The sequence below is a fragment of the Bipolaris oryzae genome (genome assembly GCF_000523455.1).
Source record: "Bipolaris oryzae ATCC 44560 unplaced genomic scaffold scaffold_92, whole genome shotgun sequence".
NCBI lineage: Eukaryota > Fungi > Ascomycota > Dothideomycetes > Pleosporales > Pleosporaceae > Bipolaris > Bipolaris oryzae.
The window spans coordinates 15,890-42,470 of NW_006911368.1; the positions used below are offsets into that span (position 1 = coordinate 15,890).

Here is a 26,581-nt window from a genome sequence, read left to right on the forward strand (position 1 = left end):
CAACTTGGTCAATAAGACGCGCAGTAGGCCCGCACTAGGCTGCAGTAGATTGCAGCAAATGGCAGCATCGAGCCACCCAGCCAGCGTCTTGGACAGGCTACTACTGCAGGTTGCATGCAAACGGGACATTTCCTCGTCCCCACTTGTTGTACCCGTCCCAGGGCAACCCCGTGGCGGTGTACGCCTACTTTACACTTGTAGTGTAGGTGTGCGAGTTAATAGTAGTCCTCTCAATTCACATAGGCCAGCGACGACAATTGCAGACAGCGCACGGCCATAGCCAGCCTATAGGGCTTTCAACATTTTGCTGCTAGCGCCCATGTGCTGCCAGCGACACGGCGACTTTGGTGTGGGTCGCTCCCCCAAGCCATCTGCCCATCGACGACATCGAGCATCAAGGCGGCCACATGCTAGCCAGGTACTCCCGTCCATCTCACGGCATTCACACCCAATATGCATATATGTCGACAAGTCCAGACAATAACAACAACAACGTCGGTGAGCGCCTCAACCCAATGTCAGCCTCACAGCAACGGTTCCATGGAACACAGCCGGGCACAGAGCCACCGTGACAGCTGTCATCGCACCATGGATGACTCCTGACTATTGCAAAATTTTCCCCCTTGACGACAGCTTCACGGCTGTCAAGCCGCTTCCGGCTCCAATCCATGTGCAGAAGAAAAATTTTCATCTCTCTTGTTGAACAATATCAGGTTTCCTGCCTGACCGCTATATGTTTTGATGTTGCTTGTCTTACCACTTGCACCAGTCAGCTGCCAGAACAGCCACACGACACCACCCGTCCATCCTCACAGTTGAGGCGCTACACGGCACACTCTGTCGCTTCACCGCCATTCACTGCCCTACCTTTTACGACGACGACAACAACAACAACAACATCGACGACAACGCAGACGGCAGCAGCAAGAACAACAACGCCGTCAGACGTCCAGCAGCATGTGTGCCGCATCGCTCGATCGCGCGCGTTGGAGCCAAGCAGAGGTTGTGCTGCTTGATATCGGTATGTCGCAGAGCTGTCTTGAAGTCGCTGCCGGTGCATGACTACACATGTACATTCACCTACAACACGCACATGTACACGCACTCGCCATGTTTTTGCCTCAGCCATGGCCATTGTCGTTGCTAGTCACACAGGCACATACTAGTAGTATTGTAGATGCACACATGTACTGACCTGGGCACGCAGAGGGCACCATCTCGAGCATCTCATTCGTCAAAGATGTCATGGTAAGCCTAAATTCTTCTGCCCTTGGCCTCCCATGTCGCTGCTTCCCCGCATTCGGCAGCGCAACGACCACTGCCGGGGCAACATCGCCAAATATGTCGACAATGACGCTGGGCGGGGCCTCGATGTCGTCGCCAGGCCGTTCGTCGGCCATGTAGCCTCCCGTCCATCTCTGCCCCCTTTGTTCTAGACGCTGTCGTGCTCTCTGCCTGCCTCCTCCAGCCATGGCCATCCCGCCACCCGTTTCCGTCATCTGTCACGCGAGACGGCACTGGTGGTGGGGCCTCGTCCCCGTTGTGCTGTGTGTGTGTGTGCGCGCTCACAATAGCCGCAGTACCCGTATGCACTTGACAGTCTCACAAGACTGGCACGCCATTCATGGGCTGATCCCAACTTCCAATCCCTCATCGCCGCCTTTCCAGACGACACCAAGCAGAGCCCCGATGCTCTGCTTGCCCACGTACAAGACCTGACACGGCACGACATTAAAGCAGTGTATTTGAAGCAACTACAAGGTGGGTTACAAATGAATCCGTTTCAACCTCGTCGACAACCCTAGTCCCATCTCTTGCCCGCCGCCTCGTGCCAGGACCCTCGCTGGATCATCGCCACCAAGCGCCGACACCGCGCTGCTCTAAACGCACTAGTCCTGCCGACTTCATCTCTTGATTCGATCGGCCTCTCACCACCGGCTGCATTATCGCGATAGTCGCCATCCTACTCCAGCCACCCACCAATCGTCCAAACCCTCTTTCGTCAGCTCGACGCCGCTCTCAGCTCGGCCTCCTGCAGCGCAACGCAACCCTTTCCCTCCTATCTCGTCACTTTGCGCCATGCTGGCGCACTATTGTAGCACATGCACTTTCTCTTTGATAGCACTGCTGGCATGCTCCACTCAAACTGACTCTTCTCTCTTACGCAGGACATCTTTGGACCACTGGCTTCCGCAACGGCCATCTCAAGACCCCGCTGTTTGACGATGTAGTCCCCACGCTAGAAGCTTGGAAAGCTGCTGGCAAGACCCTGGCCATCTTCTCCTCAGGCAGCGTGCAGGCACAGCTTCAGTTCTTTTCCTACGTCAAGGATGGAGACGTGACGAGAGACATCAAGCCTCTGTTCTCTGCCCACTACGATACCGTCAACGCTGGCCCCAAGATGGACAAAGCCTCTTACGAGAAGATATGCTCCGAGCTAGGAAAGCCTCCATCCAAGGTTGTGTTTTTGACAGACAACGTAAAAGGTATGTTGGCCTTCTCCACTTGTCCTGAAACAACACACTACCCACCATCTTTGCCGATTGCACCCACCCACTGTAATACCCCTCCTCCTCCCCCCTTCCATAGCCCGATTTGTCGGTCGATCATCACACCATCACGCACCGGCCCTGACTACCAGTACCCACATGTGTATCTACACATGTATGGTACATGCTCCGTCATGCGACATACAATGTCCCTCAATGTCCCACTACCTCTTTACTTGCCCACATGGACTACAGAAAAAAAAAGGGCCTTATGTAACTTATCCGTCACGCGATCCCCCGCGCGCGCCCCCCCCCCCNATGTCCCACTACCTCTTTACTTGCCCACATGGACTACAGAAAAAAAAAGGGCCTTATGTAACTTATCCGTCACGCGATCCCCCGCGCGCGCCCCCTCCCCCCCACTTGCATTGCTGTCGCATGTTTCATACCACAAGTAACCACCGGCTATGGTACTAACACGTTTCTTCTGCAACAGAGGCTGAAGCGGCAATCAAGGCCAACGTCTACGCTGTTGTTGTCGACCGTCCGGGTAACGCGCCGCTGTCTGATGCGTCAAAGGCGAGATTCCCAGCCATTGAAAGATTGACTGATCTGCCGTGAGTCGACATCTGATACCTGTCTCATCCTGTTTTTTGGTTATGACATTAGATACTCCTCTCATCGCCCAAACTCTGGTTTGGAACTGTTGTAAAGTTAAACCCGAATACCAGTAGTTCAGTGCTCAAAATGGCCAGAAACGCATGTTTTCTTTATTCGATTGCTCTACTGTATTTTCCGCATCAATTCCATCCTCAGCACTGCACTCGTTGTACGCACTCTGCCTCGCTATAGGCCGACAAGTTGATGCAAGCTCTTCACCGCTCGACTTCGTGTGTTTCCACTTCTTCTCTTTCTGCTGTCCACGTACTTGCTTTCCTCGTGGCACTACGCCAGCATCTCTCCCGCAACACGTTGAATCCACTCGGCCGTCTCATCCACCCTGCTCAAAAAAGGACTATGTCCACTCTTGATCCTCGTAACATGCATGATTGCACCTGCCTCTTCTGCCGCCTTGACCATCTCCTCCTGCACGGCCGGGGGCAGCGCTAAATCGTCTTGACAAAGCAAATAGCAACTCGGAATGTATTTCCACGCCGCATACGTCGTCGGCGTGGTGAATGAAGCGATGCCCTGGGTCCTCAGGCCCGCAGCCCAACGCTTTTGCTCCTCCTCGGAAAGATCGTTGTAAAAAAGCTCGGGCGTTGTGCAGGTGAAATTTGGACCAGTGGGAACAAAGGTGGGCGAAGCAACGTTGTGCGTCCTTTGCATGAGACTGACACCCTCGGGCAGGACAAAACTCGCCATGAACGCTATTCTAATGACACCACCTTTTAGCCCCTGGGCCTGACGCTCTCCCTTGCTCAGGCCCTTGAGTCCAGTGCCCGTTACCACGCCACCCCAACTATGAGGGGCAACAATAACATTGTTGCCGTGCCCAATGGCTTCTTCCACGGTGCGCCGAAGAACCCCAATGTCTTCGCTGAGGTCGCTAGGCGGGCTGGAATTGCCGGTCGATGCCATTTGCTGGCAATGCATTGTGTAACCCAGGGCTTGCAGTTTCTCCATCAACGGTGCCATGCATGCTGGAGTGTGTACCGCCCCGGGGACCAGCACGATATGCGGCTTAGTCATACTCGACGTGGGGGTGGGGAAACGTTGGAAACCGTTCGAGCGGGGGGTGGGTGCATTCGGCCAAATATCGATGCTACGATTCGGTAGGGGAAATAACACTGAGGAATCAAATCGTCAATCGGAACGTGTCGGTGCCGCTGAGTCGGTGGTCAACGTGAAGGGGGCTAGGTTTGGATATCAGGCATCCGTAAGCCTGTGGATGCCTGTGGATCCTTCCTCTGGAAATAGTTAGAGTTAGCCGCTACACGGGACGTGGCTGGCCAGGACTCGTTGTAGCAAGCCTACGTGTTCATTCAACCCGCATGGTAACGACTGGGCACGTGCGTACGTACTCAACATAGTACTAACTTCGCTAGGATATTTTCTTCAGACACCAATCAGCGTGTACCGGTACTAGCGCTGCTTTTTTAGTGTTGCCAACGTGCCGGATATCCTCACGTAATCCAGTCTCTTTCCGTCTGGCATTACAGGGGTATACTCCTGAGGCACTCAAGTTGCAACGCTGTCTAAGAATAATGCCTGGATCCTGGACTTCCAGAACTCCCGTTCGAATGGCCGTGGGTAGTGTGTAAGTAGTCAGGAAAGATGCCTTCGGTGCAATTGATCATGAAACTCTCGTTGTTGGATCCTGGTGGCTGGGACTAAGGAGCCTCTGGCTGTACAGGCAAATCCGTTCCGGGTGTCTGGCTTCGGCAATTGTCCACCAACTACGCAGTTACTTGTCTGGAAAGGTTATAGGCATTCCCTTGCTTGTATCCTCCTTTGCGCTCATGGATTCCCAGTCGGTCCGTCGACGTCCAACTTTAAATTATGCAGTATCCCGTCTCTTGAAAGCTGGCCCAGCTGAATGGTATTGCCCCTATTGAACTAATCAACATAGAGAAGCCTGTAGTACGTGTGTCATGACAACATGGTCTCTGTCGAGGTATGCTACTGTCGGGTACTGGTATTGGGTCCTAAAGTAGAATCCTTATAACTACGTGACAAGAGCCAACTTCGACATGTGAGCTGACAGTGTCTCCATATTGGCGATGTTTGACCGTCATGATATGGGCGTGCGGAGATTTGTGGGAGCTCTTAGGATTCTGTTTCCAGGTTCTGACTTCGTTGCCAACCTCTCAACCTGACTGTGTTCTACGACCGGGAGATTGATGTGAGATGCGGTGGTGTACATTCATCGGAATATTCGTCATCCATGTTGGTATAAGCCGTCGTCCATGTTGCCGAGTTTGCACCAGAGGTTATCCATGGACGTCCTACATGGATTCTGTGCGCGAAAGTGGTTGATGGAAAAGGTTGCAAATCGAAAATGTGGTATCGTGTGTGGTGTGGGGACTGATGGGGACTAGCTGGTTAGCGAGACAGGCACCAGGGCAGTTTTGAACAACATGGCAGCCAATAACAGCTCGGTATTTGTTGTCCGTCGGAGTTTGTGCGCTTGTCGGAGCACATACAGCATTCATCACATCGCAAAACTATCTCTTGTAAATATGTACAGTCAAGTTGAATTTGGGTATTATTGCGTATTTTTCATGACCCGAAGTTGGTGCAGTGGGACGCCTCCAACGCCGAGTGCCCAGTTCATCCACTCTGGGCATGGATCTTGTGGTACTGTATCGCTCACTGCATACACGGCTTCAAAAGAACCTCCACCATATGAAAACAATAATGATAAAGGCTAGTCCACCCACAGGTCCGTACTATGTTGTGGTTAGTCTTTCAGCTTGCCAGCATGTTATGCTTGCCGCGGTATCTCACCTGCTTGAGCAGTAGCTCCCAATTGATACGCACAGCCGCCTTCTTGTACTTTCTGCTGTCTTCGCGCAGCCGACTTGAAATGTCTCCCATCCTTTCCAGGCTGTCTCCGCGGTAGAGCAGATCTTCAATGTTCTTGGTCATGACCTTTGTGACATCCTTCAACTCATCGTTCAGCTTATCGAGGTTCTGTGTTGCTCTTGAATCTTGGTATGTTTTCTTTGTGCGCTGGATGAAGGTGTCAAATTCCACAAAGGCATACGGGCGGCAAGTGGGCGAGAGATATTGCTGTGGCTGGTAGGTGGTGGTGAATTCGCGCGAGAGATCGGACAAGTAGGTGAAGGCAAGCTTGCGGGGGTAGGAGCGATCGCATATGCAGAGGAAGCAGAGATCGCCTTCGATTAGGTAGCTGGTGACAAGACGTTAGCATGAGTCGTGACGGCTCGACCCCTTTTGCCAAAAAGAAGAGGAAAGACAGAAGGGGGACGTTACTGGTATGTGTAGCTGCCGCTCTCTATGCTTGCTTGTGGCTCCGAGTTGCGGTTCAGTCGCCGCTGGACAAGTTTCACCTTGCCCTTGACCTCATTGAATTCGGCGTCGGTCTGGGGAACAGTGAGCCTTGGTTATGGAAGCCGCGCGCAGTCTTGGAATGGACAGTACCTGCTCATCATCGACTGAGGCGGTCAATATCAGGCCTGCAAATTGGTCAGAACTCCGGCATATGTCGGTTCATTCATGATGCTGCCACCAACCATCCAGCCGGGATATCATCGTATGCTTGATCATGTTGGCGGTGCGGGTGTCGGACCAGGGTTGTGTGCTGTGCAGTGTCCTCTGATCACCCAGAAACGCTACAGGCGCGTTTTGGTGGGGGGGGGGGGGTAGCAGATACAAATACAGGCTACGTGTCGGCGTTGGTGCAAGCCAGACAGCGGAACATGACGATGCGGAAAGGGTTCGGGAGAGCGCACAGACACACCAACGCTATGTCCTGTGTTAGTATGTCTACATACTACTGTGTTTATATCATGCCACTGCACGTGAATGTGACAACATCCATGTACTCTCAGGACCATGCATCGACTGACATGAGTAAAGCTGCCGTTCTGCTGCTCCTTCACTTGCTCGTCTCTGCGATTGGAGCTTCATAATACCATTCCAGACACTTGACATTGGCCGACCACTACTATCATCACCATTCTGTGTCAGTCGCCTACTACATCATCATTCACCTCTGCTGCCTACAACTGCCTTACATTTATCAGGACACAATGTCGCTACCCGTGCGGTATGTTGCGTGTCTTTCACAGTTTGGCAAGGTTGTTGCCTTCCCACCGTTTCCGCTTCACGCCGACTGCTGGATAGTTATTGTCCTTTCTTCTTCAATACAATACTAGTCTCGCATGGTTCCCCATGCCCCACCTGACCGGTTCCTAACGCGTAGTCCTAGATCACCTTCCAAGGAGTCGATTATTTCACACTATCCTCTGCCGACTACGGTCTTTTCTACCGTGAACGTAATGAGCCCAACACACCATGAAACTATCAAATCCTCGCCCAACACACCAGACATGAAAACTGGAGTGTCGCAGATAGAAGCCATCTCTTCATCTCTCACTTCTCAACCAACTTTTCCAGACTTTTCAACTCAGACGCAACATACACAGGCGTCCCAGCCAGAACCAGCCACCACCTCAGCCTCCAATACAGATGCCAGTTGCGCAGCGGGGCAAAGTCCGAAGAGGGCTCGTGAAGAGGATGATAATTTAGCATCTGCGTCCAGTACGCCACATCCGAAAAGGATTGATAACAAGGCAAGCGCGACACCAGACAGCAAGGCACCTATAACGAAGCCTGCTCGTAAGAAGTCTGCGCCCAAGAAAACTACTGCGCCAACGCCCTCCAGGTCACAACCTTCAAGAAACCGCAAAGCTCCTGAGCGCTTCGAAGACTTTGAGGAGAAAACAGCCAAAGCTCCTCCAAGCAAGAAGGGTACCAGTAAAGTTTTTGACTCCGTCTTCATCACAACAAACTCTACTAGCCGATTAGTTAAGGCAGATATATACGCAAGTCCAATGACTCCTACATAGCTTTGCCTAGCTGACATAACACAGCATATGCTTCTCGAGGGTTCAGCCTGGTCATGTCTCAGTGCAGAACAGCAAAGCACTCTCATTGCCATGTTGCCCCAGGACGGTACAAACCAAGGTTTGTTGGCCAAGATCAACGCAGGAGAAACAGAAGGCACACGACCATCAGCTTTCACTTTGGCCAATGACTGCTTCCGCACCGATGTCGCAAAGTTCCAGGAAGATCTCAAGAATGGTCATTTGGCTAAAACTTGGCAGTCCGCTGCTGAACAGGCAGTCATTGAGCGTGCAGCAGGAGAGTACGACAAGTGGAAAGCTGAAGAAGCAGAATCCTGGTGGGGCCAAAAAAGCGTGTAAAGCGTTATTGTTCAGAAATTCCTGCCATCGGACTAAGGTGGTTGACTTCGCATCTGTAATCTGAGTTCACACGTGCGATATGTAACGTGGCGTTCGGAGACATAATCCAGTCATCCATTCCGGCATCTACAAAAAGACGCATGTTACTTCTAGTATAACCCACAATATCCGGAGTTCCTTTAATAATTCAAGATTCCTCCAATTCACTTGGTGCCAGCATTGTGACACTGTGTTCAATGCTGAGTTTACATCCACGATCGTTTTGTCGATCACACTATCCTCATGCTCTGATACTCAGTCTAACCTAAATGGCTCTTCTTCCTCGTCTTGGGCTTCGTCCCTTCTCTGACATCGTCCGTGTCCGAGTACATGTTGTGAGTCTTCTCTTACCGTAGATGTTTTACAAGCGGCATTTTCGAGTAACTGTCGTAGAAAAAATCTCATTTGCGCATATTTGCACGCAGCATCGTTTAGTCCATCATACCAGGAAGAAGAGGCTAGCAAGGAAAGTGGGACAACAATGAAATGCGTCGTATGGTATTCAATCCAGGTTTTGTATCTACAAGTGCAGCGTTCCCATGCGCAAAGGCAAGTCTCAAAACATATATTTGAAGAGAATCCCCACTCAAACCATCAATCGGAGGCCCAAACATGCTCAAAACCTGAGTGTCGCACCAGCAATACCAACAACAGCAGTCTTGACATCCTTGGCATCAAGAAGCTGTGGGACCGCATAAGGCGCCTTCGTAAACGAGCCCACGGGCGCAGTGTTGCTGCTATTACCAAAGTCGTTGCCAGAGCCGACTGCAAAGCCATCGTCGATAGTGTACAGCGCCTTCATGGGGTTGACCCAAACATTGTTCTGGACAAGGACCTGTGCGCCTTGGCGTACGTTTATGCCGTCGTTGACGTCCTCAAAGTAGTTGTTGTAGATGTGGCCAGTACCAAAGCGTATAGATGGGGCGCGCGAATTGATGTTGCGCCAGTAGTTGTTGTTGTACGTGACCGTGAGATGGCCCTTATCTTCGGCGCCGTTCTTGTCGGAGTGTCCCACGAGTGAGCACTTCCAGTGGTCGTGCAGGTAGCTGTTGGAAACGGTGACAAAGTCGGCTGCGTGTGTGATGTCGATTAGGCCGTCGTAGTAGTCCTTGTCGTGGGACCTGTCCGATGACACTTCGACATGGTCAACCCAGACATTCTGGGCTTTCTGGATCGCAATGGCGTCGCCATGTACAACGTTTCGGACGGCAACATTACGGATGATAACGTTCTTGACGGCCTTTGCTGTGAGTGTGAAATTGGTGAGGACAACGGATGAGTCCTTGCCAATGACAGATTTGTTACTACCAATGTGGACATTCTCCCCATTGCCAGAGATGGGGCCGGTGATGACAACAACAGCCGCCGCATCACCCTTGACAGCAGCCTCGAGGTCAGCAAGAGTAGCAACCTTGACGACCTTGCCTCCCTTGCCTCCTGATGTGCCTCCATTTGTGGTAGCAAAACCAGTGGTTGCAACATCCTCTAGAGACGCTTGGCGCTTGACAAAACTAGAGGGTGCTGCCAGAGTGGAAACGGCCATGAGGCCAAGTGATAGGACTGAAAACTTCATTTAGTAGCAATGTATTGCTGGAAATTGATTTGAAGTGGATAGAAAAACCGAAGCACTGAATCTATTCCTGTAGATGACAATGGAATAGCCGTGACTTTGCCAGTCTATGGGGAATTCATGTCGGTCCTTTATACAAGACTTGATAGCCCAACTCCTCATCTATTTTATTTAGTGCTTCCCCAGGCTTGGTAAAGCTTCTACTGATCCAAGCTACCCAAGCATGTGGTTCTAAGCCATATTGCACCAATAGCGACTCGTGAAGTAAGCCAAAAAGGCTCAAGCCACGACTGTTAGTCCCGGATAATTGTTCTTTCTTTGCCAGGGGATGGAGAGGGGGGCAAGCTACGCCAGTTATTGACGTTTTCTTCGGCGCTTAGGCGGAATGTTTCAAGTAGCACGGCTAGCCAGGAGTATACGAATATCTCCACTTCCCCAGTGAGCGAGATTAAAAGAGTGCTCGCCTGAAACGTCGCATCAAATGCTTGTAGAACTTCATAATTTTTGCTATGGAAATAGGCAGCACTCAATAGCTCCCAATTGATATTTTTAGCGATGGAAATAGACGGATGATATCATAATAGAGGACATTCTAATAAGGAGTCTGTGGATCCTGGCAATCGACAGTACAAACATGCGGCTGTGCGATCTTGCACGGTGGAATTTAATCTGAGATCCTTCCCGAAGCGAACAAGTATACGAAGGGGAAACATGTAGACGAAAGCTCGAGTCAGGCCACGAGTCATGCAACATCATGCACCTGCCTACTAGTAAATAACCAGCCAGTCTCCTCACACCCAACATTTGAGATGAATTACGGAAAAACATATTCCGCCAACACAACATCAATTCGAATCACTACCCACAGAACCACAAGTTGTACTACCATCAAATCGCTGCAGAAATTCGCACCACTGACAAATCTCAAAATAAATTATTGCTGCAATATCAAGGACGTAAGCCAAGTAGTGAGTTGCTGCCCATAAACAGTCCCATTGATATGCATCATGTGGAGAGCCCTGCGCAATATCTTACTAATACGATATGGCAAGAGGAGCGAGGATAATGAAATGAATACGAAGGGGCCTTCTCCAACCCCCTGCTAATATTTTTCGAAAACGCCGAACACCTGTTCCCTCTGCTCATTGAAAGCGAGTACAATCTGAACATTTGTGAAAGCCTACATATCGATTTGTCATTCTAGTCGGCATGGGTTCAACAAATCAAACCAGTAAAACAGTCGTGCGTCAAAACTCGGGGAGGGTGCTCTTGTCCTCTGGATAGACAGGGAAAACAGGCTCTCTGCTATTCGTGAGAAGAGCCGAAAATTCACTAGGCTCATGTACTTCGGTAACCGCTCGGCCAAGGAGCGTATCTGAATCAATAAAACAAGGCTCAACATCACATACATTCATCTATACATACTTACACATAAACTAGTCCCATAAACCGAAGAACCATGGTTCGCGTCACGTGCTATTATGACATCATCGCCCAAAGCAGTAACCTCCACCTAAAGCTCTCAAGGGTTCACCTGAAAGATGCATTACTCCAAGGCAGCAACAACCCTTTTTCACACCGTGTCCACAATTCAAGACATTTTCGAGAACGATAAATCGCGATTACGAGTGATAAATTCACTTGCTCTACACTGTCATCTACAGATTCAACAAAGACACAAGACTACGAAACCACAAGCAGAGTAACTCACAAAGCCGTGAAGCTACCGGCAACACACCTTCTCACCATGCCCCCAATCCCAATTCACAAGAACTCACCCATTGCACCAATTGCGGCTGCAAAAGTAGACGGCATAACGCCCGAGACTGCGTCTTCAAACGACACCGTAACCAACCCACCACCTACCCGCACCACGCCCGCCTATGTTCCTGCAACAACTACACAATCGTCGTCGTCGCCTCTCGCACCACAACCCGGCGCCCGCCCTGCCGCCCCCACAGCGCCAATAAGCAGCGACGGGTACAACACCAATGGGATACCAGCGCCCCCACAACCAGGTCCGACAGCAACGGTAGTGACAACAGAAACACGACAAGTCGGACCGCCTCCACAGTTTAGCCGCCCGCCGCCTTCAGACTCGATGCCGGCAGGTCGCTCAACAGTGACTACAATGAATCCTACCTTGTCTGCGGCTAGCAAGCCTGGCCCAACGACGCTGAATTTTGGTCCTGCTGCTTCGCCCTTCCAAACACTAGACTCTAGCAATGCGGTACCACAGCCTACAAGAACGAGCTTGGAGCATCCTCCTGGCTATGTACAAGCACCAGACAACGCCCCTTACACTGTTGGAGGCGGCATTGGTGCGCCGAGCGGAGCGGGCCAAGGTGATGGAGGCCAAGGCGAGGGTGTGGGAGCACAGGCCTGGCAGTTGTTGAGCAAGGCAGGGGAGGCGCTGAAGAAGGGCGAAGAGAATGTATGGAAGGCCATCAACAACAAAAATGGCGGTGGCTTCTAACCGAGCTGGTCATCATTGGTAATGTTAGTGAAATGTCAAATTCAAAACCAACCCCCGTATCCACTTAGACATCACATCACAAGAGGCACATGTTTTGTACAAAGAAACCCATGACTTTCTATTGACCACTATTTTCCCCATTGCACCGAGCGATGAAAAGAGGAAGTACAGTCAAAAACAGACAAAGCAATGCAAGCCGGATATGACGTGTGAATGTTGTAAAGTACAAGAGTGTATTACCACTCCGGGGTCGTGCTTTGCGTCAGCAGGAGCAACCGTCGGCCCATTAGACGTCCAATTGCTCCAACACGGACACCTCATCCCCATCTCTCACGTCGCAATTAGCTGTTTCCGCCACATAAACGCAGGTTTGGGGTATCGAGGAGGGAAGAGAGGCGCTTAACCGGATCCACCCTTGAACTTCTTGCCGAAGAGGAGGAGCTGGGCCTGGTCGTAGATGGACAGGACACCGGCACCAGCAACACCACGGAGGATGTTGGCACCAGCACCCTTGAAGAGGGAGGTGACACCCTCAGCGGCGACAATCTGGCGGGCGGCATCCATGGTACCCTTGTACTTGACGGCCTCACCAGAGGTCATCATCATACGACGACGGATGGTGTCGAGAGGGTAAGAGGCGATACCGGCACCAGTGGTGACGGCCCAACCAAGAGCGAAAGAGGCCAAGAAGTTACCCTCGAGGTTACCGGTGAGGAGGACAGGCTTGATCGAGTCGTACATACCGAAGTACAGACCACGGTAGACAACGATACCAGCAACGGAGGGCATGAAACCACGGTAGAGACCAGCAATACCATCGGAGGCGAGAGTCTTCTTGTAGACGTCTACAAGACCGTTGAACTGGCGCTCACCACCCTTCTTGGCCGACTTGGCGTCGTTGGCGAGACGGGTACGGGCGTAGTCGAGGGAGTAGACGAAGAGGAGGGAAGTGGCACCGGCAGCCTAATATTATTAGCATGGGAAATAGACGCTTCAATCATGGACCAAACTTACACCACCGGAGGCCAAGTTACCGGCCATCCACTTGGCGTAACCGTCACGCTCCTTCTTGTAGGCGAACATGGACTTGTAGGTGTCGCGGAAAGCGAAGTTCAGGGCCTGGGTAGGGAAGTAACGGATGACGTTGGCAGTGTTACCACGCCAGAGGGAGAGGACACCCTCGTTCTTGGCGGTACGGCTGAAGCACTCGACGATACCGCCGTACTTGCGGTCGAGACGACCGGACTTGAGCATCTCATCCTGCGGGGTATGAGCGATTGTTATGCGGAGTTTGTTTAGTTGAAGCGTACCTGGTTCTGGATGAGGAGCTTGACACGCTCGATGGGGGCAGCAGCGGTCTTCGAGACGGCGGCGGAGACACCACCCACTGATAAGCTGTTAGTTTCCGTTACAGGCGTAATAGTTCACTGATATTGTCAACATCGAGTTGGAATGCCAATGGCATCCAACCCGATGGAGTTATCAATGCCGATGAGACATACTCAAGAAGTCCACCACGAAACCCTGATTGTGTCGTTAGCACATGTTGTAGATAGGAGAGAGGGCAACCACCGCCAACCCCACCAGCCAGCACGAGCATCTATAATGATGCCAATCTCATCTCAGCGGATCGTCGGCTCGCTACGAGAAATCGTATCGATGCAATTGATGTGGCATTGAGTTGAGTGCGCGGACCAGTGGCATTGTGGGCTACGGGTGAGGGCTCGCGGGAAATGGGTGTACATACGGGCATGCCCATGAAGCTCTTGTCTTGCTGTTTACCCGACATCTTGACGACGTTTGGAGGGGAGATTGGGTGAAGAAGGTAAGGTTGCAGAGGCTGGCGCTGCGTTAAGGGAAGACAGGTGTATTTGTAGCGAAAGCTGCGACAAATTCTGCCAGCTGCGCTAAGCCGCGCTAGGCCAATCACGTGCTAGTTCCCACACCCGCTGTCCCGAGCGCTTCCACATCTACACCTCGGATTTGCGGACTGGGGAAAAAGTATTTCTGATGGAGGTTTCAAGCACAATCTGGTTCTTTGTCTTTTTGACGGCTATGCTGCTTCGGCAATTGGCTCGCACAATGAGACTTTTATCACCGTCTTTTTGGTATCTTAGAGTTTCAAGTAATTGCGGCACCACACAAGCGTTGCCGTAGCAGCAACTAGCAAGCGGATACACTTTGACGGACTCGTCTCCATGGGCAGTGGACAGGCATTGATTCAACACTTGAAAAAAATCCACTGTGGGGATGTACAAGTGTCCAGATACCTTTTCTAGCTCAAGTTTCCCAGGTTCTTAGGCCTCTCCTTTTCGCGAGCGGCCACGGTCAGGGTCCGCCATTTTTAGGTCGGGTAATCTCGGGTAGTAATCCTTGCACGGACCAACATTGTAGCGGCAAGACGCAGGGGCCCACGACTCCCGAGGGGCGAATTTTCCATCGCCTTGGCCGCTATTGGAAGACGTACCGTGGTTCGCGAAGCCTTTGTCGAGTTCCAGGGCTGCCGAGATGCTGAGGCCAGGCAAATGACGTTTATCTTGCATTAACAGGTGCATGGGCTTCGTGAGATTCGATCGTTTCGCATGCTGAAGACCGCAATGATCGTGCCCTTGTCCTACAACCTCGTAGCGATTGCGGCAACGACCCAAGTTGCTGACCACCACTAGGACATGCTCACACCAAGACCATGTGTTGCGTTGTCGTAAACCTGAATGCCCAACGCCAAGGCCCACACAAACAGGTATCAATGGGTTGTGACATCAAGTAAAATCATCTTCCAAGTGACTATTCAAAAGGATCACAGGGCATCCATTGCACCGCAGTGCCTACCAAAATAAATATATACAGTTATAGGATGTTCGTGAACACTACAAATTACGACTAGGGACACCTATCATGATGCGCTATAATCCACACCTTTTTGAGAACTAACCAGTATTCAAGACCGTACCGCGACACCCGGGCAAGATATCCAAGCCTACGGTGCCATGAAACCATCACCATTGAGCTTGCATTCGGTCTCCAGCTTGAAACTGTTCTCGAATGCTTGCACATGGTTAACAGCGTCTGCTGTTGCAATTCGGACACGTCCCTTTGGAGGACTCAACTTGGTCGTGACCTTTGAAACATCACGTTTCTCGTCACCATAGCTACCCCCAGCTACACACTTCTTATCGCCCCATTTCGCATCGACCGCTGCCCGCCATACAGCAGTGATGTCAACAGTCATCTCGGGAGTATAGTAAAGGCGACAGTCGGCCTCCTCGTAGATGAATTGCAGGGCCACACCAGAAGTATCATTCACACGAAGTCCGTCTCGGGAGTTCACACCCGAGCCTGCACTACGCGAATAGACGAGGTCACGGTAGTAGTCTTCTCTCAGAATGGAGCTGTTCAGTGAAGGATCGAAGGTGATGGCATACTGTGCGGTCTGTTGGATGAAGCCGAATTGGTAATTGTTGACGCCCTTGGTACCTCCTATGGCCTGGATGGGGTTCTTGTTACTGCGCCCGCCCATAGCAATGGTCGTAACGCCCGCCTGTTGTGTCATAAGTTCACTGAAAATGGTGCAAGTTGACGCGCAGTAACCATCTGTCAGAAGAACAATGTTCTCGGGAGCAAATTTGGGTGGCCCAGTGACATTGGCAAGAGGACCGTACCCGCTCACGTATATACCACCTGACGAATAGGGAGTGAAAACGTCAGAAAGATTCCATCGTGATTCTGTAGTGTAGAGCGCGCCATTGACCTCGTGGGGTCCCATCTTTTCGTCCCATGATGAGAAAGGCGTACCATCCACCTTGACGTCAGTATGGTAGTCAAAATAGGAACTCTGGGCAGCGATGATGGTCCTGTTGTTGCCATATACCCTCGGAAACTTCGAGGCAAAAGTACTAGTCGCCTGGCCGATGAGATCTACAGCTTCGTGTGCACGGAGACGATTGTTGCTGAGTGGCTCGATATTGGGAAAGAGCTGCTTGAACATGTCGTAACCCTGCATAACTGTGCCACCACCGTTGGCTTGGAGGTCGATCACCAGTTTGGTTTTCCCGTCTGCAAGAGCTTTGGGAATGAAGTTCTGTGTCACCTGCTGGAATGGAATCTCTGCGCTGTTAGAACCTACAAAGTTAGGCACTTGAAGCACCGCAACATCCTCGTATCCAGGAGCGTTGATGTAGAACCCGTTGATAAGCCTCATGGGACCAGCTGCGATAGGGGTAGGATAACCTGGTGCATTGTTACTAGCTGCCTGGACAACAGCAGTATCAGCACCCAAATTTTCCTTTGGTGTGCTATCCGTAGAGCCAAAGGTGAGCCACTTATCGGCTAGGTCCTGGCCTGTAGCAATGTTGCGGAGTGGAATGAGTGGACGTGCGTAGTTTTCCATTGTGTAACTAGACCCGTTGGCAAAGGTAAGGGTTGTGGTGGCTCCAGGATAGACCCATCGTCCACGACCACCTCCAGTGAAGGTACCAGTACCACTGCCCATGGCGCTGAGGCTGACTTGGGCAAGCTCATAGAATAAATTATTGTAGAGTGCGTCACGATCCTGGAGCTGGCCGTGCTGACTGAATTCCTCCAGGAATTCTGTTGCATCCTTGCCATCAATCTCAACGACGGGCGAAGGCGTGTAGGATATGTTATTAAACTGCATACCAAGGACATCGGGGAAGGCAAAGACTGCGGGTAGTTGATCTCCATCTTCGGAAACAGAAACTAGGGGAATCGGTCGGCCCCAGGTGAAGAGAGAGCCAACTGAATCAGGGACGTAGGCAAAGTGGCCATCGTGGGCAGACTGGATGAGTTTGTAGAGAGTCCAGCCAAAGTCATACTCGTTCTTAAAGTTGCCAGCGTCGATATCGGCGTCGATCTGGTCGAGTCCCCCGATGATGTCGACCGGAGGCTGGACTTTCTCGACGTACTCGGCGGGGGGGTTCTTGAGTACATCGAGAGTGCTCTGCCAATCGATGTATGGCCGGATGCCCTCGATGAGTCGCTTTGCCGAGGACGCATTGAAGGGAATGTCGTTTATGCAATCCCAGGCCAGCTGGGCAGGGACCTGCTGTTTGGAAGGGGAAGTGCCGTCGCCATAAACATAGCTGGAGACCTTGGCGCAGGGAGCTGAAGTAGTGCCGTTGGCTTGGCGGCCCTCAAGATGGATGTGTTCAGTACGAGAGGGCAGTACTGGGGAGGCGGCAGCTAGTGTGGTCAAGGCCGCAAGGGCGAGGGTGGAGCGGGTCTTCATAGGTAGAGCCTGGATAGCTTTGCTGAGCTATCCTTTTTTTTTCCCTTGCAGACGGGCTAATTTGGCTGGAAAAGAATGGAACTGCGCGGTGTCGAATGAGAAGATGAGCAGAGACGAAGTGGAGGGCCGTGTTTGTAGTGTAGTCGTGGCGAGGCAAGAGCAGCAACGTCACGTGCTGGACATTGAGTCAGGAAGGTAGTGTGTGCGCAAACGGACAAGCAGGTTCACTTGGGGCTCCGCGTCTGTTTGTCGCCAAGGTGGTTGAAGCCTGAGGAAACAGGCAGTGAAGATGAGACGAGCCGCAGGGCCCAGCGCTCTTAAGAGTCCTGACACGCGCCACTAGGAGGTTGGTGATATACATGAGTGACGCACCCAAGACCCGCCTGCGTACGAATACAAACAGACTAGCAGATGGGTCTGGGCCAATTTGAGCGACAGAGCACTAACCCACATGCCTAACGCAGAGGTGCATTCGCAGTCGTAACACCAATCACATTCACACGTCTCGTGCAGGATTGCCGAACAGTGGACACCCGGCCTGGGATCCGGGGAGCCATCGTGGCTGGTCATAATACATAGTAAGTACTTGGGGATGAGCACAGAGCCGCAACTAAACTAGACCCTACCGCCTATATGCAGGCAAAATAGCCATAGGTTTCGTTGTTCGCACGGGGACCATAGGACAGGGCGGTATGGTCGTGGATATGGGGTTTCAGCAGAGATTAAACATACGGTTCACAAAGACGCAATGACTTCGGGATATTTGGACAAGGCAATAGCAAAAAGGCCCATTGTGTTTCAAGGGATATTGCCGGAGCAGTTCGCAAGGGCGGGCGAAGCGAGCGGGCAGGCCTGAAAGGTGGGTGGTTGAGTGGTGGGTGGCAGAGTGGCAGAGTGGCAGAGTGGCAGCTTGGCGCGTCTGTGCCTGGAGATCACTGGGCCGCATGCTGGCCACCCACTCCACTCTTCCAACGCTGCATCACACGCCTAGCAGCCCGCCTTCCGCTGCTGTCCAACCAGCAATCATCCACGCAGATATGCTGCACAACATGCTGTCCGTCTTGCCAGCCCTGGCTGCGGCACGCTGCGGCTTCAAGTCCCTTTGCCCCTACATGCCTCCATCTAACTAGTGCTAGTATGCACACCACACCTGCGTATCTCGAGTAGTTAGTATGTCCAAGGCTGCAACAAAATGACGGGTTGCTAGCATCCTCATGCGCCCCTTGACCACTATAAACACCCCTGCCACTTCTTTTCACCCTTGTCTTGCCACCTCCGCCGCCTCAAGCCGTCACAACCGACGGTGGCATTGCTTGCAGAAATGAAGAGAATCTCCCAAGCAGACAAAGACTTCCAAGCAGCACTACCGCTGTGCATCAATCAATCCCAAAGTGATGACAAGACGCGTTACACGCACAGCCATGCTTGGCCTGTTTCCCACCGGCAGCAACGTCACAGTAACCATCAAAACCATTCGGCGGCATCCCGTCTGTGGTTCCAAAGTGCCAAGCCTTGCCCGGTCCGGTGAGGCACCTTTTACGCTACTTTTTTTCCGCCTTGCACTCGAGCGCCGTGTTACCCCAATGGGAGACGTCACACTCCCCCGGGTTATGGTTGGAATCAAATCTCGGGTACCGTTGCGCCATCGACTGTTCATTCCCCATATCTTTTCAATTGCGGGAGAGTACTCGTCGCCTTGAGAACTTGGGCGATAGCTACTGCCCCTGAACCATCTACGCATTGTTTCTACTAGGCTAGAATAGAACCAGACACAGACACGTACGCAGATACTTATGTAGGCACCCGAAGCACTGCCGACAACAATACTCCGGATGCAAAAAAAAAAGAAAGAAAAACACGCGCGGGATTCGGTTTCACTAGCCTCAACAAAGCTTGGCGAGCTTAGTAGTCCGCGAACCAGCCCCAGCCGTACCATGCCCGCCACAACGGCTGCACTACTAGCCATTGGACTAGCACCACACACCAACTAACATCCGTTGCTGCGCAGTAGAGTACCAGCGGACTCTAGTGCTGGATTTTCCCCTTCGACTGCCGCTTGGTTGCAATGTAGCCCAGTGCCCCTAGGCACAATGTTGTACAGGGTCTGTCTACAAGATTGAAGCATTGCGGGGAAAAGATGACAATAATCATGTTTGTGATGAGGAACCAATCGTCTTTTGTAACAAGGTGCTCGTATGGTTCAATGGTTCCAGGATTGTTTCATCCATTCGCAACCTTCGAAAAAGAAAGGCAAAACACACCAGGGGAAACTTGATCACCCGAACCACTGCATGCCACACCCTTCCAAACCCGTGTCACTGGTCATCAATTTCAGGCGAACAATCCACTGTCGTGACGAATGCACATGCAACACACACACAAATAAACTTCAAACGGAAAACATTCCCAAAGAAATATAACATTTTCCATTAACTACCCCAATGACCCCTCGACATCTCATCCCGTACGTACAAATACAAGTACAAAACAACAAAGTAATCATAGCCATGCATGTGACGGTACGATGGAACCCTCGTTGTCGTCACATGCACACAAACAATACTCGTGTCACAAACTATAGTTCATCACCCCCCTTTTTTTTCCTTCTCGGAACCGCTTCAAACAGAAAACAAACCCCCAAAACACCATAGAATGCAACATGCTTTCATCGTCCTTTCTTCTTTTTCTTTCTTTCTTTTCATGCTTATACGTGCTTGTAAGACCATCTCGTCGAAGCATATGTGACGTTGTAGGAAGTGAGCATATTGTTTTGCCTTGCCCGAGGACACTTGAATAAGAGAAAAAATGAATGAAGGCGAAATTACCCTTTCTTCCTTTCTTCACACAAGTTCCCTTGTGCAACGAGCGGTATGACACACAGGACTGTCAAACTATCTTGGTCTTTCTTTCCCGGGCGTGTAACTCATCTTCTCAACGTCAGATTGATGGACAGGTTGAACAAGACTCCGTAAGAGTAAGCTTAGATCCTCAGCTCCATCTGCTCATTCACAGAGGTAGCATTGGCATGGTGATGAGTGTGGTCATGGTGTCCTTGCTTGATCAAAGCGTTATACTGCAGGAACCAAACATGTTAGTTTTCTCGTTACATCATCATCAAATTCCAGCCTCGGGGGCAACGTACCTTGAAGCCAAAGTTCAAGCACAAAGCTACTGCAAGACCAATGCACACAACCAATGGTCCTGTAATCGCATCAAAGTCCTTTCCGCTACGCTCCCGAATCAACTTGGCCCGGTACACGTACATGCCGTAGCCCCATGCTAGGGTAAAGGCAGCCACACAAGTGTACACGACAGCCAGCACGCGCGCAATGTCGTTTCCTTCTCCTGCAGCATTGTACAGGCCGAGGGACAGGGAAGCAAGCAAGACACTAACATGCTGCCACTTGATAAAGGTACGCTGGTTCGCGAGCCAAACTTTGGCCTCGACCTTGACCGGGCCCTGGTCCTTGATCCACACACCGGGGTCCCTGATGCCTGGCGGCAGCTGGATCTTGCGCTGTTGTCGGCGGGCATACTTGGAGGTGGAGAAAGATGGGAAGAGAGCGGCAAGACCACCTCTTTGCGTCTTTCCTCCCGCAACCACATCGTCGTCCGAGTCCGAATCTTCTTCAGCGCGGACGTTGGTATTGTTGTTCGCATCGCGATTGCGGTCTTGCTGCGACTGCGAAAGGTGCGAACCAATCGTCGGAAGCGAAGGTCGGACGGCAGGCTGGGAGTGGGCTGCCATGCTAGCACTCTTAGGCACTGAGCGAGTAGCTGCGGGTGAGCCAACAGGCGAAGCAATAGATGGGCGGAAACTAGGGCTTGCGCGCGCACCGAAGAGGGAGCCAACAGCAAACTCGTCCTCGGCGGCTTTGCGTTTCTTCTCTTGTTCATCGTCAAAGGCCTTTTCAGGCTCCTTTCTGATGTCGTTATCCACTTCGCTGAGCCAGAAGGGAAAGGTGTTAACGTTGTCCTCGAACAGTTTGGCGACACCGTGGACAAACTTGGAGAAGCGAGGTGATTCCTTGACAAGGTGAGAGTGCATCAGGTCTTCGATCCACTCGTATTTTTGTGAGCCCTTGACCTTAATCTCAAGCAGAGCATAGGGGAACCTGTGAACCTCGCCCTTCTTGAGATTCTTGAATGGGTACTCCAACTGGGCACCGTCAATGTCATGCCTGTGCCAGTCATCTGGGTCGCGGCACGGCCTGCTCTCGTCGAGCGAGTCTTCGCGGATGAGGGCAAGGTTGGTATCGAGTGAGATGCGGATGCGGTCGTCGCCCGGGATCTGGAAGGCAGTGCGAGTGTAGTTTGCGCGGAGCATGGGCTGTAGCTTTTGCTCCTTAACAAAGCCCTGGATGTCGCTGACGGCACTCTTGAACTTGTCGAGCTTCTGCTGGTCCTTGTTGGGCCTGTATTCCATCTTCTCGATGCTCTTCTCCATATGGTACTTGTCCTCGAGGAAAGGCTGCACATATTTGGCCTTGATGGGGAAACGAACTTCCTCGGCGGCATTGCCCTCCTTGATAACCTTCTTCTCAAACATGATCTCAGGCTTTTCGTTGAGCTGTCCGTACCAGCGGAGGCGGAGCGAAGAGGCGTCAGGCTTGCCATTGACCTTGTCCGTGTAGAGGGAGAAGTCTGGGTTATCGAAGTAGATGGAAGTAATTGTCGGGTCGCGCTGGGTACCCTCGGCAACTTTTGATGTCTGGGGGTTATAGACAAGGACCGGGAGGCGGCGGAGGATGACCGTCTTGACTTCGAAGAGATTGTCCATGTGGACCCAAACTATATGTTGTCAGCGCAGCGCGTTGCAGCTGGCCATGTATGACTTACACTTGTGTGAGTTGAAGGTCTCGCCTGTGACGCTATCATCGTTAAAGGACAAGGCCTCCTTGGACTTGCCATCGAGGCTTTGGCGGACAAACGAGTAGAGAGCCGACAACCTGTAGAGCAGCGGCGAGGCATCCTCGGTGTGGAGCGGGTGACGGGCAATGCGGGCGTCGATGAAGGGGCGCAGGCGGTAGGAGCTGCCGCGCAGCTTGTCGTGCTTCTTAGTAGCCTTGATAACGGCGGTGAAGTTGATGCGGCTAAAGGCCTCGAGCTCCTTGGTCTCTTTGGTGATGCTGTCGAGCTCGCGCAGCACTTCCTTTAGCAGCTTTTCGCGCTCTTCCTGGCTGAGCTCAGGCTTCTTGGGCGCATCTTTGGAGGACTCGGCCAGCAAGCCCTCACCTTCGCCGTTACCACTGGCGTTGGTGTTGTCATCGTCGTGAATGCCCACAGCCAATGGCTCCAGCTTCTTCTCGCATGCCGAGGTGCGGTCGCGCAGCTTCTGCGAGATGTCGGTGATGAAGTTGTGCACCTTTTCCAGCTGCACATTGGCTAGCTCGTCGACAAAGGCGCTCTCATCATCGGCAGTCCACGAGTCGTCGTCCTCGTTGTCCTTGAGCAGCTTCTTGAGCTTGTCGTAGTCGATGTACTGGTCTTTCCATGGCGCATACACGCTCCGGCGAAGCGTCGTTCCGAACTTCATGGCTAAGCGAGAGGCTGAATGTGAGGAAGTGCAGGAAACGCGTCACACCAAGCAGCGCGGCATGCAGTAGTAAGAGAGTAATAGAAGAATAAACTACAACTCGACTGGGACTGGCTGGCGGGGAGCTCTGTCTGCCAGCAGCCAATGCCCAGGAACCACGGGCGCACGTGTTTCGCGTGCCGCCCGCGCGTCATAGCTGTGCAACTATGCTTTCATCCCTGCTCCGAGCAAAAAAAAGATTTTGCTACGAGTGGGTATCGGATCCTCACGACATCACCTCGACTCCATTCTGCCTCTGGTTGCGACAACTTGCCATTGTTCTCTACCTTCGTATACACACACAAGTGCCGATTCCCAAACACGGCCGGTTCTCCAGCATGGTCGGTCCATACGAGTCAGTCCACGCCAGGTACATCCATGTACTATTGTAAGCCAATGTCGTTGTATAGTCGCGACGTCAGTCTCCAAGCTCCAACTTGTTATTGTTATGATTGTTATACTACAAACTATACATAAACATTGGTGTCTACAGATGTTCTTACTGTCAAATAAGCCGCTCGGAACTGGAACAGCCTATATGTACCGTGCCATGAGCAGATTTATGCGGCGCCCTTCAGATTCATCACAGTAGCAAACATCAACTCTTTGATACCACCAAGGCCTCGCTCATCCAACCATTGAAGCACCCACGCCTTGTATCCACTTCCACCATCCCAATCCACACTTACCCCACCCTTGCGCTTCAAAGCCTCTAAACTCTTCTCACTGACGGGCCCTCGGTGGTGCACCATGGTATTCGGATCCAGGCCGTTCTTATCAGCAAAGTCTTGCTCCATAGCACGCCAAGCTGCTGCAGAAAGCGCTGCCAGCCATGCGTTGTGAGACAACCCAAAGGCTGTTTCGATGGTATGCTCACGGTCCATCTTCTTCAGATAAGAGTGGAGCATGGAGCGAAGTGCTGCATCGCAGAACAACCCCTGTGACTTCTTGTCCTGCGCCACCAGACCCCGAGCTACCCAGAGAAGGTTGTACATGTCTCGCAAACAATAGTTGAATGTATCAGTAGCTTCAACAGGGTAGTAGGCTTTGACCGGTTTGGGATGTCTGTCAAATGCCAATTTGTACGCCCCAACGATGCCGCAGACACGTGCAAATGTCGTTGCCGAAGCATCCTGCGTCAAAAGATAGATCAGATGCATTGGTGGCAGCTGTATCGGCACCACACGCGGCTTCGACGATGTGCTGACCAATTCGTAAAAGGAAAGGATGCACGACGTGACATCACTGCCCAGTCCTGCAGGTATCGAAACAAGAGCTGATGTGAACAATGTTGCAACATGCGTAGTCACACGGCTTAATGTCTGAGTGCTTTCACTGCCGCGATTCGCAGCGTCGGTGACCGCCTTCGACATATGATGCTGTAAGAGAGCAGTATAGAAGTTAATGAGTTTGGGGTACGCGGGGATGCCTTGGGCTGCTATGGCCCGCTCGACAAAAGAGAGATATGCCGCATGAACCTCTTCGAATGACTGAATGTCAATATGGGACAGTAGTCCTAAAATGGTGTCAAAGTTGTCCTGCCCATTCCATACTGGCAGATACTCTCGGAAGAAAGCCAATGCACTCGGGTGCAACGTCTTCAATTGGTCAGCTTCGCACAAGTCGGTAAAATAATTGCTCTTACCTTTGTGTACTGAGCATATCTCAAGAGACCACCGAGTATCTCATCGAGATATTCGTCATCTCCAGCCCTTTGGCGATGGGCCTCGAACTGCTCCTCTAAGCAGGCGGCAAGCCATACACCAATTCTGGCAGTCGAAATATGTGAAGGCTTCAAATCCACGTACTTTTGTAAAAGCGGATCTGTAAGCAACGATACTAGCTGACCTGGCGGCTCTATCCTATCAAGTTTCTCAACAAAATCATCAACACTGTCGATACCCTCGAGCGTTACCGAATTCTATCATAAAATGTCAGGTTCTACTACTAAACAGCTTAGACTGGGAGCTTACTTCAGTCGCATGGTAGGTGTGCACTTCCGGGATGGCAGAGCTTTTGCTACCCCTGGGTCCCTTTCGTAGCACCTTGAAGCCGTTCTGCACCTCGCCGCCTGAATCATCCACAGCATTACTGGCCTCATGGACTGCGGCAATCCTGGATCTCCATTCGTCGTCCGGTCGCTGTAAAGTTAGTTCATATTCGGCAGTACGACGGTGGGGTGCGGGGAAATAGTATGGGAGGGTCGGAGTTGCATGCGTAGTAGCACAAGCGGCGGATACTCACCGGAGCGAAAGACTTGCGACTCGTGGAAGTACTTCCAAGAATGATGTCGGGATAGTAGTCCTTGTACACACGGAGAAGTCCCTGTAACGCGGGTTCATTACCTAGTCCGCGTGAAAGTTCCAGTCTGCAATTGCGTTAGTAGGCCGTATCAAAGCACTGCCTTTGAAATTTACACTCACAGTTGCTGTATGCGAAATGGCTTGACGTGCTTTCTGCGAGTGATGAGAGAGAGCAGATGACACAAGGAAGTCCTGCTAAACTTAGCACACATGTAGTTGCAACCTGGCTCAAGTGGCGCACCTAATGCTGATCATGTCCAGCATGCCGAACAGAACGCCATACAGACGCGAGAGAACACTCTGTTCTTCAATGATCTCATGAACTGTAATCAGCCACTTTACCAGACTGTCTTGGGTGCCAGGCGAGGGTTTTCCTTTGCCTTGACCAAGCGCACCAACAACAGTGATGACCACGTCACGTGGTATGCGACGGGCAGGGTACAGGTTCTTGATCAGGGTAGTGATGGTTGTCTGATCCAACAACGTCTTCACCGATATAAGTTGTACAACATCTCGAAGAGCATCCTGGTCAAGGCCACCTTCTGTGGCATACCGGCAGATGACATCGACTATGCTCGAGACCTTGATAGTGCGTTGCTTTGCTGATGTCCTGGAAGCTGCAAGCCACTGTAAGCACTCTTCCTGACCGAGTCGACAGTCGCGTAGTGATGCCTACCTTGGTGTAATAAGTTTAGCGTCTCCTGCAGCGTGGGCCGCTCTTCTGCCGAGTCCATCAGTAGCTGGCACAGGGCGGGTTGCAGGTCGAGTTACCAGCAACAGAGGGCATGCCGCTGTCAGTACCAGCATGCATCGGATAAGACCGCGTTTGGCCGTTGTGGATTCTCGGTGCGGTTGCGCGGGCGCGTTGCCGTCGTGGTTGTTGACATGAGGTTGCGCCTTGCCTGTTTGGACTGCAACCAAACAAGCGAGCAGCTCCCCGCCAGCCAGCCATCCATCCAGAACAGTGCGTGCTACACCTCTTCCACTCAC

At 51.8% G+C, this 26,581-nt stretch overlaps 11 protein-coding genes across 11 annotated transcripts; 4 read left to right on the forward strand and 7 right to left on the reverse strand.

The window, feature by feature from the left end:
- Positions 1-957: 957 nt before the first annotated feature.
- On the forward strand, positions 958-3,110 carry COCMIDRAFT_98929 (uncharacterized protein; the record flags this gene model as incomplete). Its single annotated transcript, XM_007691133.1, has 4 exons — positions 958-1,025; positions 1,610-1,761; positions 2,169-2,486; positions 2,986-3,110. 4 exons carry the CDS (start codon positions 958-960, stop codon positions 3,108-3,110), a joined length of 663 nt encoding a protein of 220 aa, XP_007689323.1.
- A 324-nt stretch (positions 3,111-3,434) lies between these two features.
- On the reverse strand, positions 3,435-4,181 carry COCMIDRAFT_27452 (uncharacterized protein; the record flags this gene model as incomplete). Its single annotated transcript, XM_007691116.1, has 1 exon — positions 3,435-4,181. One exon carries the CDS (start codon positions 4,179-4,181, stop codon positions 3,435-3,437), a length of 747 nt encoding a protein of 248 aa, XP_007689306.1.
- Positions 4,182-5,818: 1,637 nt separating this feature from the next.
- On the reverse strand, positions 5,819-6,722 carry COCMIDRAFT_27453 (uncharacterized protein; the record flags this gene model as incomplete). The annotated part of the gene is made up of 5 exons (XM_007691117.1): positions 5,819-5,881; positions 5,940-6,345; positions 6,429-6,538; positions 6,597-6,631; positions 6,689-6,722. The coding sequence occupies 5 exons, from the start codon at positions 6,720-6,722 to the stop codon at positions 5,819-5,821; spliced, it is 648 nt and encodes a 215-aa protein (XP_007689307.1).
- A 485-nt stretch (positions 6,723-7,207) lies between these two features.
- Positions 7,208-8,383, forward strand: COCMIDRAFT_37957 (uncharacterized protein; the record flags this gene model as incomplete). The annotated part of the gene is made up of 3 exons (XM_007691121.1): positions 7,208-7,224; positions 7,387-8,002; positions 8,051-8,383. 3 exons carry the CDS (start codon positions 7,208-7,210, stop codon positions 8,381-8,383), a joined length of 966 nt encoding a protein of 321 aa, XP_007689311.1.
- A 655-nt stretch (positions 8,384-9,038) lies between these two features.
- Positions 9,039-9,965, reverse strand: COCMIDRAFT_6472 (polysaccharide lyase family 1 protein; the record flags this gene model as incomplete). Its single annotated transcript, XM_007691106.1, has 1 exon — positions 9,039-9,965. One exon carries the CDS (start codon positions 9,963-9,965, stop codon positions 9,039-9,041), a length of 927 nt encoding a protein of 308 aa, XP_007689296.1.
- Positions 9,966-10,837: 872 nt separating this feature from the next.
- Positions 10,838-10,987, reverse strand: COCMIDRAFT_98983 (uncharacterized protein; the record flags this gene model as incomplete). The annotated part of the gene is made up of 1 exon (XM_007691134.1): positions 10,838-10,987. A coding segment is annotated over one exon (150 nt), but the record flags the coding sequence as incomplete, so codon positions are not given.
- Positions 10,988-11,739: 752 nt separating this feature from the next.
- Positions 11,740-12,468, forward strand: COCMIDRAFT_37959 (uncharacterized protein; the record flags this gene model as incomplete). The annotated part of the gene is made up of 1 exon (XM_007691122.1): positions 11,740-12,468. One exon carries the CDS (start codon positions 11,740-11,742, stop codon positions 12,466-12,468), a length of 729 nt encoding a protein of 242 aa, XP_007689312.1.
- Positions 12,469-12,867: 399 nt separating this feature from the next.
- On the reverse strand, positions 12,868-14,257 carry COCMIDRAFT_98907 (uncharacterized protein; the record flags this gene model as incomplete). Its single annotated transcript, XM_007691135.1, has 5 exons — positions 12,868-13,431; positions 13,483-13,728; positions 13,779-13,855; positions 13,971-13,992; positions 14,216-14,257. The coding sequence occupies 5 exons, from the start codon at positions 14,255-14,257 to the stop codon at positions 12,868-12,870; spliced, it is 951 nt and encodes a 316-aa protein (XP_007689325.1).
- Positions 14,258-15,445: 1,188 nt separating this feature from the next.
- On the reverse strand, positions 15,446-17,713 carry COCMIDRAFT_37961 (uncharacterized protein; the record flags this gene model as incomplete). Its single annotated transcript, XM_007691123.1, has 1 exon — positions 15,446-17,713. The coding sequence occupies one exon, from the start codon at positions 17,711-17,713 to the stop codon at positions 15,446-15,448; it is 2,268 nt and encodes a 755-aa protein (XP_007689313.1).
- A 2,195-nt stretch (positions 17,714-19,908) lies between these two features.
- Positions 19,909-20,458, forward strand: COCMIDRAFT_37962 (uncharacterized protein; the record flags this gene model as incomplete). Its single annotated transcript, XM_007691124.1, has 3 exons — positions 19,909-20,027; positions 20,126-20,208; positions 20,295-20,458. 3 exons carry the CDS (start codon positions 19,909-19,911, stop codon positions 20,456-20,458), a joined length of 366 nt encoding a protein of 121 aa, XP_007689314.1.
- Positions 20,459-20,693: 235 nt separating this feature from the next.
- On the reverse strand, positions 20,694-26,402 carry COCMIDRAFT_98951 (uncharacterized protein; the record flags this gene model as incomplete). Its single annotated transcript, XM_007691136.1, has 11 exons — positions 20,694-20,786; positions 20,856-22,504; positions 22,553-23,263; positions 23,902-24,886; positions 24,934-25,209; positions 25,262-25,429; positions 25,533-25,656; positions 25,712-25,786; positions 25,833-26,208; positions 26,268-26,312; positions 26,363-26,402. The coding sequence occupies 11 exons, from the start codon at positions 26,400-26,402 to the stop codon at positions 20,694-20,696; spliced, it is 4,542 nt and encodes a 1,513-aa protein (XP_007689326.1).
- Between the last annotated feature and the right edge of the window lie 179 nt (positions 26,403-26,581).